Source organism: Pectinophora gossypiella, chromosome 14, assembly GCF_024362695.1.
Source record: "Pectinophora gossypiella chromosome 14, ilPecGoss1.1, whole genome shotgun sequence".
Taxonomy (NCBI): domain Eukaryota; kingdom Metazoa; phylum Arthropoda; class Insecta; order Lepidoptera; family Gelechiidae; genus Pectinophora; species Pectinophora gossypiella.
The window spans coordinates 9,006,501-9,022,151 of record NC_065417.1 but is presented as its reverse complement, the minus strand read 5'-3'; the positions used below and the strand labels follow the sequence as shown (position 1 = coordinate 9,022,151).

Here is a 15,651-nt window from a genome sequence, read left to right as displayed (position 1 = left end):
ATTTCACGATTCAATGCTCACAGCAAATTTCTGCCATCACCTTCCATTATTCATGTGATATAACGATGATATATCGTTCGTCATTAAGTCGTCCACCTGATCTGAATCCACCGAAAATATTTTCATTCATCATATTCTGCGGGTTTTCGTTTTATCGCCTACAATTTGTGCTGGAAATATATGGCCCTGCATACTTTTCGCGGCATTTAGTGAATGCCGGAATAATAGAATCATTATTTAAATGTGGTACAATTTTATTTATTTGGTTTCCTTGTATTTTTATTACCCAGGATCAAATGAAGAAGAAACACTATGCACTATGAAACACAGAAAGTTTTACTTACTTTCTGTGTTTTTGCGCATCGGTAAGTACGCAACCTTTTATTCAAGTATAAAAGTTCTTCTCTTTATTGTTATTTGTTAGTGAGATTAATCTAATTTAATATATTCCTCATTTTATAACTATCTTCCCCTTCAAAGCTATTCAAAAGATCTTGATTTTCATTTCACGAGGAAAAATTGTCGAGTCTCTTCGCCGCCACTGAATTGTTGTCTGCGGAACAAAGGCTGAAAACGTGAGCGCGAGGAGGTGCGTGCAAGGTTTTAGACACGCCACATTAATTTCTAGACCACAGCCTGAGTGCCTACAGTCTCGAGGACTTCCTCACTTGGCTGCAAAACGTCCCATCTTCCTAACAAAACTCCGCCAACACTCGACTTTAAAACCTCCACAATACGAACAAAAGTAGAAGAGAACGCGGCAAAAGATGCAACTTTGTCAGTCTCATTTTGCTACTTTTTAGTCTCGGAAATTGCTAGTGGCTTCGAGTGATTCATAAAGAGAAAACGCATGGAGTGGTAATGAAGGTAGCTTCTTAACGTAAAACTTCGGTGTAGTAAGGAATAATATTTTATATACTATCAAAGGAACCGTGAGATGTTTTCGAAGTATATTTCTTTTAAAAGATGGTTCTTTTGAAATGAAATGTCCGATGGTATTTGATGTCTGAGTTAACAAGCTGAGGGAAAATGACAGGGTGGTATAACGTTTCAAGGGGAGGATCGAAGTGGCGAGACGGTACGTCACATTCTGCGTGTTCAGGAATTAATGTCCAATGCCCATTCCCTGTCCATAACGGCCCATAAAGGGCTTCCACTGCGCTAATCGCTGCAACGTTAAAATTCCATGAAATATGGGTATTGCAGCCCATTGTGGTTGCATCCCTTTTGGTATATTTATGTTTGTGTTGTTGCGATATCTACGGCGGGAAATATACCGAAAAGGTGCAATTTTTGCCAATTCATTGGTTCTTTATATGGGCTTGTACTTTTCAACAAAAGGCTGGTGCCCCACCCACTGCATTTTCAATCTCTAATCAAATAAATATACTCTATTGCACAGAACTATATTTAAACAATCAGACATAACACATGAATACAATACAATTTGGGCGGCCTTATTGCTCTATAGCAATTTCTTTCAGGCAACCACAAACAAACATTTACAAACAACTTGGATGCGGGATGGTGCAACAAGAATAAAATACCTCTACTAGATATAAAATACAAATACAAGTACTTATCTAGTACCTACTGTTCTGGTTTTATCTCAGAATGATCGCGTATTATACACCACTTAGTAGATTAAAATATTATGAGGTTGAAACTTAACCTAACCTAACCTAAACACTCTAAGTAAGTACACACAACTAAGAGCTGACATGATAGGTAAGTACCTAGTAGAAACAAACATTTGAATGAAAAGTACTCGTACTTAAGATCAAATAGTTTCTGTCAACTTACTTTCAGACTTCTACGATAAGTATTTGTCAGAATTACATTTCTTTATTTTTTCTTATCTAATAGAATTTCATTAAATCCAATATAAACGCTTTGTTAATATTTAATCAAATATTAACTTAAATAAATATTGTTAATATTCAGTAAATAAACTTACAGATTGTAATCAAATATTTCGTCTTTGTCTGTTAAAGAAGTCAACGGAATATTTCTTAGGGCCCTATCTCACTAGGACTACTGCGCAACCACTGTCGCGACACAAACAAAATGTATTTAGTTGTATAACCCCTCCATCACCCTTCTTTTTCTATCGTGTGGGTTGTGAGGTGGATTACCAACCTCATCAACCCGTCAAGGTTATTATTGAGCCGCCAAGGGCCTATGACATGTCTCATGTACGACTAGGTACCTACTTACATCAGTATGTAGTAAACGGGACCAACGGCTTCACGTGTCTTCCGAAGCACGGATCATCTTACTTTTTGGATAATCAGGTGATCAGCCTGTAATGTCCTAAGCAAACTAGTGATTTTTGTGATTAGTCCCCACCGGGATTCGAACTCGGAACCTCTGGATCATGAGCACCACGCTCAACCACTGGACCACGGAGGCCGGTCATCACCTTAATGTCTTGTTCGTTGCGCAACCAACAAGGTGTCCTAGTGAGGTATGACTCTTAGTCATTTAAATGAACTTTTATATATATAAAGTAAGTATATGAAGCTTTCATTCACAGACATGTTGCAGTTATTACGTTCGTAGGCGACTTTACCATATAGTGGTTTCCCTCTATCTCTATTTGCTTGGAAGGCGCAATATGGCATCGCAATACAGTTTCAATATCATCAGAGTCCGACGGCATATATTGGTTACCAATCGCACATTTGTACGACCAAGGAAAATATTACGCGGAAATATGCTACGTGACGTCACCAACAGTAGCTACTTTGCGACTAGACGTGACTGCCAGTATTTTGATCTTTACCTTGAGGCACACACGGGACACTCCATACAGAAATCTCTTTCGTATAGTGTGTCGTATAACGAGTAAGTGCGAATGAGACACAGTCCGCGCGCTCGCTCCCTTACTCCTCAGCGGCTTAGGCCGGGTTTTCACTGACGCGGAGATGGGCGGCGAAGAGCGTTTTACTAAAATTACACGTAAAAATAATTACATAATTGCCTTGTTGATTCTTTGGTTGTTGTTCATGAAAAAGTGTCCCATCTGAAAATGTGTTTTCTTTCATTCACATTAAGAATTTTTTTGAAACACAAAATGTCCAAGTACTTTAGAGGCTTAAGCAAAACCGTCATAAATAGGGAAAAAGAGAGTTTTATGTAAATAATGGTTTCCTTATTAAAACAAAAGCAATTTAACAACAAGCAGCACTTAGTAAAATCACTTGACACTCTGTGAAAACATTATCTTTAGAATACTTTTAAATGTAAAAGATCCTCTCGCTTTTTGTAGGTTTTTCACGGACGAAATACATCTAATGAAAAATTGTATACCTAAGTACTGGAGGCCACTTCTCTTTCGTTTAGAAGCAAATTTGTTTCTTATAAAGTGAATAAAAGGACGATCTTGTGAACGTCACAATGGAACTTTATTAAAACGGACTTGGCGTGGGAAAAGTAAGGATATTATGGTAACAAATTAAAACGGAGTAGGGTGTCAATAATTTATCATACACTTACCTGGTACGTAAACTCACGCTTATAATCTTTGATGTGTGTACGGTCACGAGCATTAGTATGTATGCACTTTGGTACCATGGCACATTAACTTTTTTGACAAACTGAACTGTAGGTAAGTCTCACTAAATGTCTGTGGGAAGCATGTCAATGCGTGAACGAGGAACCTTACTTAACTCGTCTGTCAAATTTGACAACTCGCGTTTTGACATTTACTCGCTCTACCCGCGTCGTTAGCGTGTTAGGCGTGCAGGTATATTCGGACTTAATTATTTCGTACATCCATCTTTATTATGCAGCACAAATAGTTTAAAATAAGTTAAGCTCCGATGGGGTTTAAAAAAACCTTTTTTTTCTACATAACTTCAAATAGACATAAAAGGTACCTAATCTCTCTCTTTATTTAAGAGCTGAGCTCTTGTCAGTGCAGTAATCGCCTTCAATACTCCATAGATAGGGCGTGAAGAACGGTGGTTGCCCCAATCGCCTTCCGTTCCGCAGTATACCGACCAATTTCTCAACCGGTGATCTTCTAGCTAGAGCCCTACCAGAATCCATTTCCTCGGCCTCCAACCAGTACTGATACCGCTGCTGTCCGACATCAGGGGTGCGCTTTTGAAGTATTGGCGCCTACTCGCAAAAAAAGGTAAAAAGTGTAGGTATATTGCTCCAAAGTATAATAATGCGTCTATCAAAAACATAATATCCAAAATAAGCTTTGAAAGCCACATTTCACATCGTCACGGGCACTTTAAGAGTACCTAAGAGAGTAATTGGGCATATCAACCGTATTTTGCTACGTTATTTGCATAAAATTTTATGATAAAGCCAGTATTCGGACTATTTAATATACCATTACAAGTTGTATTGTTGCAAAATGACGCTTGTTGCATTAGCTGAAGTTAGAATTTCGGTTGGTACAGCTCTGCAGTGTCGCAGAGATTAAAATGTATGAACCACGTGTGGTTTGGTTTAGTACAAGTACCTAAACCGAATCAATTTTGGGACTTTACTGCACCTTAATGTTTAATATCTATTCCTTTGAGGCTCGCTTTACCAAAAATGTGAAATAGAATTTTCATTATATACGAAATACAATTTGAAGCGAGTCAAGAACTCGAGTCGAGATTCTTGACATTTTGTCTATTCGAATTTTGATTTAGGTCTCTAAAAGCAAATTGTGTCGAGTGCTATCCATTATTTCAATTATTTTTTTTTACAAAATACAATTCCAATCATATTTTATTCCGCTGTGTTTATTTCGTATCATATCGATTTGAATTAAACTAATAACTTGAAGAGTAAGTTAAAAATAATTCTTAAATCCATTTAGCAATATCTATATTCTTTCAATTTGTACCTTTTTTCGTCTGATAAAAGCCAGGAGAGTTCTGAAAGCCTCTGGATTCTCGTATAGACCTCTTTTGTAAGACACCAATTGATTCTGGTAATTGATTTAGGTGCTCTCTATGCGGATGGTCTTCTTCCGAATATTTATTTTATTAATTGGATTCTCTCTGCAGATACGAAGCTATATTTAGGTAACTGGATGAAATATTTCTTCGGCCGATCTCATCAACCCTGATGCCAGGGTTATTAATAAGCCGCTATAGGCCCCTGAAATAGCTCATGTAACGACTACATACATACTACAGGAAGTAGATGTGAGCTTAATAAAGAAATGTATTTTGTAATACAATATAACATAATAAAATTAAATAAATAAATATATCTAATAACGTAATAACGAGTAAATACATAAATATAAAAAGACATACACAACCCATATACGTCCCACCGCTGGGCACAGGCCTCTTCTCAATCAGCCGCATAGGATATGATCCTCCATATCAGATAATACAGTTTTAGTGTCATCGTAACAAAAACTTTGAGGGATGATTCAGACCATGATTCTGAGTTGATATCAAGTGCAATTTGCCATCGCAAAAGTACGGAATTCAAAATAATTAAAAAAAAAACTTAAAATTTTCGTGAATTTTCCGACAGAAAATTTCACTTGATATCAATTTAGATTCATGGGCTGAATCATCCCCCTCAGTATTTGTTACGATATCACTAACACTCATACGCACTTGTACGGGTCCGGTACGTACTTGTACGGGGTGGAATTGACATCGTAACGAATATTGAGGGGGATGATTCAGCTCATTATTCTGAGTTAATATGAAGTGGAATTATCCATCGCAAAAGTATAGAATTGAAAATAATTAAAAAACAAACACAAAATTCCACTTGATATCAACTCTGAATCATGGTCTGAGTCATCTCCCTCAGTATTAGTTACGATATTTATAGTTATTATTATAAAATAACTTGCCAAACATTTGATATACATGCGATATAAAATCATGTAATGTCTTCATGAACAAATTATTACAATATATATTTATGTAATTACTTGTAAATTTGATCCCGGCATCATTACAAAACAAATTTCCGTAAAGTTCAAAGGGTTCCAAATTCATTCCATTACGTTCGTAAAAGTCATATCGTTAGCAATTTACAAAAAAAATCCTATAAATTGTTTTGCTATCGCTACACGTGTCCCAGAACATTTCCCTGGCAAATGAAGTGGGCGACAACGTATGCTTAACAAGGGGAAGAGTCGTGTATTGAATACGGGATTCGCTTCAGTGGAATACCTCGTATTGTCTGATATATTTCATTAAGGGCATCCGTGACGTACATAGCGATTGTTTCAGTGACTTCCACGATATATTGAGCATATTTATTTTGTAGTTTTATTGAGAATAGTTGACTTTGCTTGACAATGTTGGCTTTTGTTTGAATATATTCAGCGCCATCATTACTAATTGAAGTGCCACGCTCCTGTCGGTGCAGCATTTTATTCCTGTCTATCAAAGGCCAAATTCTCAGAAATTCAAAATTGTCTTCTGGTTAATTTTGGCATAAGGAAGATATAGATAAAGTAAATTTGAATAATATAATTAATAGTATACAATTGAACCAAGTGAATTTTATAATGAATTGCTAGCGAAAGGAATAAATGTACTAGGTATTAGTTTGTTTGAATTTTTAATTCAGCAATGTGCTTAGGTACATAAGCAGTCCGCGTATAATGGGATTAGATTATTATTGTAACTTTAGGAATTACATCTAATGACATTTTATTTAATTCCATTTCAATTTGTTTCTTTAAATAAATCTAGAGTTACTTTATATTAAATTCAAAGAAGCTTAAATCCGAGTAGCTTCTGACATTATTACGGGGGTCGGGTTAAGGAATTGCGAGTAAAAACGTGCAATCGTTTCATAGTCGATAGCTTTGCACTAGAGAAATTGAATTCCGTAGCCGTGGCTGGAGTGTTGATTGCTTGCATTTGAATCAGCATTCTGGTCTTGACCTGTCATAGTATTGAGAATACTTCACTGCATTGCAATATTGTATTTAGGTACTGACGACTTCAAGAGTAAGATTTTTTTAAGTTTCTAGACTGTGGTGGAAAAGACAAAGAAGCAAGACCTCTATATTCTATATTACCTATAATTTATTAAAAACAGTTTGATTATAACGGAAGTAGTACAGAAATACATAATACAATCTAGTGTCATAACTCGAACACTCATCATCTCCCTAGCATTATCCCGTTTTTCACAAGGTACGCTTACCTAACCTGAAGATTTGACAGGTCCGGTGTTTTACAGAAGCGACTGCCTGTCTGACCTTCCAACCCGCAAAGGGAAAACCAGCCCAATACAGGTTAGGTCACATAACTCCGAAAATGCATTTCTCCGGAATTTGGGTTCCCTCACGATGTTCTCCTTCACCGCCGGGCACGTGATAATGATAATCATTTATGATCCAAACATGAATTCTAAAACAAATTCGATAATCTGTGCTGGATTCGAACTGGGCTACCACGGCTCCATACAAAAATCATTCATTATTCATTCTTACCGCCGAAGCCTTACCCAGTAAGTGCGACCGAGACTGAAAATCCGCGAGCGCTCCTCATTACACCTCAGTGGCAAAGTAAGATCTAAAGGGGGTGAGGTACGGCACCCGATGCGACTAGGTGCGGGGCGGGGGCGGAGAGTTACCGTTCTTTAAGCATTCAGCCGTCATTTTAATCAAGGTATTTTATTAGGTTTATAATCTTCTTCTCCCGTGTGGTTGTGAGGTCATCAAACCTAGTGTCGGCGTTACTGTTGAAAGACCCACCAAACAAGCAGGCAGGCAAGCAGGCTTCATGGAGCCGTTTATTATGTTCTTCTATCGCGTGAGTTGTGAGGTGTAATACTAACCTTAAATTAAAGCGGTCAAAGACCCCTGACATGGTTCTTGTAACGACTAGATAGGTAGGACATACTATTCTTTCCATGAGAAATTTCTCTTACGATTGCTAAAAAGACACCAAGCGTCTTTCAAAAAAAATATCTACTCATATTACGGGTGAACTTAATGGTGAAACTTTGTCTGCCGCGGTTGACGTGACGTCATTTGAGTCAAGCCGTCGCCATTTTAACTTTGCAACCATTAGACGCAAAGTGAAAAACTCGTCCTCTAGAAACTATACAGGGTGTTAGTGACATCGTAACGAAAACTTTGAGGGATGATTCAGGCCATGATTCTGAGTTGATATCGAGTGGAATTTTCCGTCGCAAAAGTATGGAATGGAACATAATTTAAAAAAAAACACAAAAATTGACATGAATTTTCCGACAGGAAATTCCACGTAATATCAACTCAGAATCATGGTCTGAATCATCCCTCTCAGTATTCGTTACGGTGTCACTAACACCCATTGCATTGGGTGCGAAAAATTAAAATCTTGACGAATTTATTTTGAACTCTTTCAGTGTGATCAAATATGACATTTGTATAAAGGACGCAGCCGAAGTCCAAAATAGATCGAACGAAAGTATAAAATAATATTTTTATGGTTAAAATTCTTTTAATTGGTTATTCTATAAATGAAACCTAAGCTTATAATATTTTCAATGTGCAAATTAAATGAAACCATACTGTCCATGTAGATACCCAAGTTACCCTCTTCACTTGACTGTCATCAAGGTAGGTACTAGTAATTTAATAGAATGGGAGTAATTTTACGAGTATATGTAATAACGTAGCACTTATCAGCATTCAGGAAGACTTTGATTGAACATAATGTAAAAAATATGTGGAACACACGACAATTTTAGGCGGAAATCGTAAACAATCCTTTCAATTTTTTTCACGTTTAGGTATAGATCACGTGACGTATATTATACCTAATAACATGAGATAATAAAATTAATTTGATAGCACGCGTCGATTGCGTCTTACACTAGCAAGATACCTGTTCGATTCATCCGAGATATTAATGAATCCATTCATTTAAGTTCTTTTAAATTAACAGCAGCCAATTATCAGTTTCTTTCCTATTCAGTGGATAAAAAACACTTAACTAGTATAACTTAAACTAAAAATAAAATTAGGAGGTGTCTGTTGGAATCAGTACCAGTGTGTACCTACTAAAGTAAATATAAAATGAATAGTGAATTAGTGACAGATAACCAAAGGTCAACGACAAGACAGTTTTCAACCGATACGCGGCGCGAGCGCACGTCGCCACGATTTGCTCAGTTTGTGACCATTTATCAGTGTGTTTTAGAATAGGTTTTGATTAGGATTTTTTGTAAATCAGTAATAAAATGGAGTGGTGTACTACGGAATCGGGTAAGTAACATTACTTCTGATATACTATATCATTTGATTTTATGATCGCCGTATCAGTTGTTTGTCTTTTTTGTAAATCGCAAAAGTAAGTTGGAACTTGTTGTAAATTGGAATTTAACACACTTTACATCACTCCCCTCTGCCCAATAGTTAGTCTTCAGACAAATATACTAAATCATGTAATATAAAAGTAACTATTATTAAAATTGTAATTCTTCTCTCCAAATCAAATTAAATTCTCAAATGGACAAATTGGAGATGTCCGTAGAAAAGGTTTAGTACGATCTACTCTGAACCGGTGTGCGTGTATGAAGCGATTGATGAATGCGGAGGAAGCAAGAGAAGTGCGTCAGGATCGAAGCAAATGGAATTCTATAGTCTCTGTTTACCCCGGTGGGAAATAGGCGTGAGTTTATGTATATGTAAGCTGTATATATGTTTGTATGTGTTCTTCTTTAAAGTGAGCTGTGGTTGAGAGGTCACTGATCGACCTCAGTCAGAGTTACTATTGAGCGCTTACACACAGATCATCTTACTTTCGGACAATTGGGTGATCAGTCTGCAATGTCCTAACCAAACTAGGGACCAGAAAGTGACTTCCGCATCGACAGACCAACGCTCGTACCACTAGACCACAGAAGCCGTTAAGTAGGCACTGAACTGTACTGACCGTAAAGCTATAGGATATGCTGATGACCTATCAGAATACGGCTCATAATGACCCCGATTCCTGCAGACACCTCCTAATTATACTTTAAGTTATACCTGTCATTTTCTTATCCGCCGAAAAGGAAAGGGACGGATGATTGAAAGCTCTTAATTTTAGGAAGAATGAGTAAATTAATGAATATCACGGGCGAATCAAAAAGGTATCTCGCTGGTACGTAAACCGTTTCACGTGTGCTGTCAACCTAATTCTGTTGGGTTATTAGCCAATGTAAAATTGTTATATGGTTGTTTTAGATTCGTGTTTAAAATTCACGTGTGTTTCATAAATTTTATGCTTGTCGATTACCCATCCCTTTCCTTTTTGGCGGATAAGAAAATCATAGATATATGAGAGAATTAGCACCAGTATTCATCTTAGTACCTGATATGAAACTTGGCTGCAGGTTCTCTTTTGACTACTATAGCTCTGCCCACCTTATTAGGGACAATGGGCATGAATTTATGAATGTAGATAACAATATAATGGCCAATATAATTATTTACGTGGCACAAGGAAAAGGTAAGTCGCTTTAAAGTTTTAATGGAATCTAAGACGTTTAAATATAAACTGAAGTCTCATTTATTCCAGGGAAATATAAAATAGAATCGCTGTCAGCTGTTACCCTCCCTGGAGCATTAACGGTAAGTTCTTAGAAAGTCTACCATTGCAGTTACTATAAAGTAAGTAAATTAAATAATAATGCAAATACAACAAAATATAGTAAATATATACCTCAGTTCGCATGGAAAATGGAATAAGTAGGTAAAAAAATAAATATTCTTTTTTATAGAAAGCAATAAAATTGCTGTTTCTTTTTTCGTATTTTGTCATGTTACTCCTTAAATTTATTTTTATACAGGGTGTTAGTGTTACGATGTCACTAACACCTTGTATAATAAATAAAAAGCTATTTTCATGAGTAGTTTTATACAGATAGCTAACACAAATGACCCAATTTTATTCACCAAAATTCATTACAGCTGTTTCCGTATTTTATAAATAATGTTGGTAGTCAATATTGTCTCACTCCCTGAGAAATGCCTCCCCATCACCTCTCTATAAATTAAGGTGTTCTGCAAAGTGCCACTAATGTCGGTTGGCCATCATAAGATTATGTCGATGCTTACAAAAGCAATTATAATAGGTATTTCAAACTTGCAGATAATAAAAGAAGCGTTCTGCCAAGATGAAGCAGTGAGTACAGGAGCAGAAGTAAATAAGAACCCTGTTGCTGCAGAAGAGTTGCTAGAACTATGCGCAGACGCAGCCCTCGACGGTGTCTCATTGGTTGCTGTAGAGAAGAACAGCGGAGAAGTAGCTGCCGTGGCCTTTAATAAAATACAGGTTAGTTGCAAATATATTATTTTTATTTATTTAATAGTTCATGTTTGGCAAGACGACACTAGGTAAGACGGGAAGACAACAGATGGACTAAGGCGGTGCGGAATGGTGGCCAAGGGATGGTATACGATATCAAGGCAGACCACCAGCCCGATGGTCGGATGGCATTGTGACGTATTCTGGAAAGCAATAGATGAGATTTGCACAGGTCCGGAAAGGAAAACGTTAAAGAGGGGAGGTCTATACCCAGCAGTTGGTGGATACAGGCTACGTACCTAGATAGATAGATTATTATACACGGAATAGAACTCAAAGTCAAATAATGATACTCAAGACAGACAAATAGTTCAGCTTATTTCTAGTAGAAGTCTGATCCAGCTGACATAGACACATTTTATCTGTTTGTAACACTTCGTATGTAATGTGTCACAATTTGTTGAATAAACATTTTCTCTCTCTCTGTCTGTCTCTCTCATTTAAAGTGTTCTATTTGTCTAATCTCAATCATCGATTTGTCTATTAATAGTGACGATATCATACGTATAGATACAATTTTCAGTACTATTGTTACTAGATACTCTTAAACACGCCTCGAATTCATATGGCTGGATTAACATTTCCGAATGCCCGCTTTTAGTATACTAAATGTTCTAATATTTGCATTTTCAATTTCTGCCTAGAATTTTAGTTTTAATGGATATTAGACCGTTAGCATACAAGTGCCATTCTGATGGAAATTGTACGTCTTAATGATCCGAGTTGGTTTGTTCATTTCAGTAGAGATCCTAACTATTATTATAAATGCGAAAAAATATTTTTTTTTGCTTTTTACGATTTCACGCTTATACTACACGGGGAGCTAAAAAGGCAACATAAAAACGATTCATTTAAAAAGGAAATATTACTATTTGACACTTGCTTTTATATGCGCAAATGTCAAATTGAAATATTGCTTTTTTAGATGAATTGCTTCGATGTGGCTGGCCTTTTTAACCCCCGTCGTCAAGGGTATAGATGACGTCAAAGTACTTGGTATTGTTAGATAGAACAGAATCAATCGGTCTAATCTCGACTGATACATCACTATGCTAATGGACGTCACAACACTGGCTTCTATACTTTGACAGATCTAACTTGTACCGCGCATTGAAGTTATTATGAAACATTATCAATACCTATTGAAATATATATTTTAATTACTAATTGTACTGAACTAGACGTTGTTTTACAGTACTTGCCGCGATAATCGAAAGAAATAAATGATAACAAATAAGGCTCTTTATATATTTTTTACAGATTTTGGTGTGGTGATTTTCGTCTGTCAAGATACCAGACACAATAAATTTTGCACTGTGTTCGGTCGAGATCTGCGTTCTGACAGACGAGTTATTGTTATACGATTTTATCAATTTACAGGTAGCATCGACAGATCCATCAGAGAAGCCATTTTTCGAAATATTTGCCGAGGAGCGCTGTACTCAGGAGTCATCTCGCTCCCTTATTAATTTCATGGCAGACGTGGACGGGAGATGCAATCTTTTTGAAAAGTAAGTCAGTCATATCCATATTCAAGTTAAATAGGCAGAACCTCGGCTCTAGCCTAGTTCTAAACATTTGTTCGGACGAATTAAGACACTTCGCAAGCACGGATCATCTTTGACGTACTCTCTCTCTCTCTATTTTAGAGCTGCGCTCTTGTCGGTGGAGTAACCGCCATTCCTCTCTTCTTCCCGCCAAAACCTTCACCTCCCGATACGACACGACCTGCACCTTCTCTTTTATTTGTTTCATAAATGTTATCCTAGGTGTAGACCTAGGAAAAATTGAAGGGAAGAGAGGAAGGGCTACCCCTCCTTTAAAAAAAAGAAGAAGGGCTTTTTCCTTTTATAATGTTTGTTATAAATGAATCGTGTCATGTTTGATGTACATCACCAATTAATTGTTAGCAAATGCAATAGGAAAAATGGGCACAAATTTGCCCGTATTTCTTTATTCCATATTTCTTAGACTGTACAAGGCCGGCGACGGTGAAGACATAAAATTAATTTGCGAATTTCTTTTGAAAGAATAGAAATGGCAGGACAATAGCTATTTTATTTTATGGCAAGTAATATCAAGCAAGCGAAGTCTGTAAGCTTATATTCAAACGGCGGAATAAACTGAGAACAGCAGCTTATTAAAGGGAAAGGTTAAATATATAAAACCCGACTAAGAAATGCAAGCTATTTAGTTGTTTGGGATACACGATCCGTTATACAGCTGACATGCTAATCTTGATCGATAATAATAATATGTTTTTAAAACAGTTCCTTTACGATAAATTGTATCACACAAAAACCAATACATTATAATTTGTTTTATAGTTCCCCCACTATCAATAATATACCAACACGTATACGTAGTAACTGCCTCCGTGGTGCAGTGGTTGATCGTTAGGCTCACGATCCGGAGGTCCCGGGTTCGAATCCCAGTGGGGAAATATCACAAAAATTACTTTGTGATCCCTAGTTTGGTTAGGAAATTACAGGCTGATCAGCTGATTGTCCGGAAGTAAGATGATCCGTGCTTCGGAAGGCACATTAAGCCGTTGGTCCCGGTTACTATACTATACTTACTGATGTAAGTAAGTAGTCGTAACATGAGTCATGTCAGGGGCCTTTGTCGGCTCAATAGTAACCCTGATACCAGGGTTGATGAGGTTAGTAATCGACCTCTCAACCCACACGAGAGAAGAGAAGATCATTAGTATCAATAGTTCGAATATTTTCGATAATATCAATAGCTCAGTTTGTTCAATACTATTGTCACACTCGAGTATTATAGAGAGTATCTATCAGATAGTACTTCTATCAGACAGTTATCCGGCTGATAGGCTCAGTCAGATTATCTATTAGGTCCTCAGATATTTCGTTAGCAGCAAACTGTGTCATGTCTGTACGTAGTGATTTTCTCATGTCGTGATAACCACTTACTTCAACAAGTAAGTAGGTAGGTTCTATAATTCGATCTCATGACATGACATGACATTTGCATGTTAACAACATGTTGTACTTTGTGATGTTACCGTATTTAACTTGACTTATGTAGATTTGCCGCAGATGGCATTAACTACTTGGCCGGATTGTAGTATATTATAGTTGATTGGTAAAGTAAAGGACATTGATTAACATGTAACAACTCAACAAAATCTGTAGTTTGCGTGCTTAATTTTTTCTTTCTACACGTAATAAACAAACATAAACAGCCTATATGCGATCCACTGCTGGGCTCAGGCTTCCCCTCTATCAACTGGAGGTAGAACGAGATAAAAGGAGTACGTGTGTGTGTGTGAGAGAGAGACAGAGCTTAATAAAAAAACATTAAAAACGATAATGATCGATGCACTGTTATTTTACTACATATTCTGTCTACAGATATGGCGTTGACTGCAGCCTCGAAATAATGTTCCTGGCAACATCACGAGATCACAGACGTCAAAAACTCGGATATATTCTTAGTAAAACATCCATCGACCTTGCAAAGAAACTGAAAAATGGTCCTGTGTCAAAAATTACACTTCAGGACCTTGGACCGAAGTATTCTTCTATGAAGCCACGACCGGTGTCTGATAAAATCCCCAAAATCTGCCAAGCAATTTGGACTGCAGAGATATCGCAAAGAATTGGAAAGGCTCTTAACTTTACTGTGCATTTGACTGTGCCTATGAAAGAATTTGTATTTAATGGAAAGACGTATGCAGATAGATTGGGAGATCAAAATGCTTTTATCGAAGTAGCGGCGTTGGCTTTGGATGCATAAAGTGATCGTATTGATATTGTAATATAGTTATCTCTTAATTTTCTTATCATATATAATAAATATCTGTTTAAAAAGATTTGATACCAATTAATAAAAAAACATAGAACACTTTCAGCTGCTGGCTTGTCTTCCCGGGCATGTCGTAAAAACCGACAGAGGGATTGTGTCCTCTAACATGATGGACTATGTTATGGGCGATAGGCTGATCCCTTATCACCATAAGGTTTATCATATCCAGCTTACGACATCATATCAACAGTAGCTGCAAGTTATCTTCGATTACTTGTGGCTCTGCCCACCCCACAAGGGGTTACGGGCGTGAGTTTATGTATGTATGATACCAATTAATCAAATTGGCTTTTGTTTTTGTTCCACGTTCGATGTAGCCTACGGCGATATGTTCTGCTACTAATATAATGATGTTTTGCTTCTCCTGTCTGTGAGTTCGTTAACCCTGGGTCTCCGCTTACTTTACCTGATTTAATAAATATTAACTGATTATTATAGAAGTGAAAGTGTGGAAGTGTTTCGTGAAAGAAGGGGGAGGCCTTTGCCCAGCAGTGGGACACTAACTAGGCTACAGAAAAAGAAAATTTTGTAAGTA

General features: G+C 37.0%; 1 protein-coding gene across 1 annotated transcript; it reads left to right on the top strand.

Annotated features, from left to right (window-relative positions):
• Positions 1-9,051: 9,051 nt before the first annotated feature.
• Positions 9,052-15,123, top strand: LOC126372881 (uncharacterized). Its single transcript, XM_050018813.1, has 5 exons — positions 9,052-9,199; positions 10,497-10,549; positions 11,070-11,252; positions 12,666-12,796; positions 14,663-15,123. The coding sequence occupies exons 1-5, from the start codon at positions 9,175-9,177 to the stop codon at positions 15,045-15,047; spliced, it is 777 nt and encodes a 258-aa protein (XP_049874770.1). The 5' UTR covers positions 9,052-9,174; the 3' UTR covers positions 15,048-15,123.
• Positions 15,124-15,651: the final 528 nt, after the last annotated feature.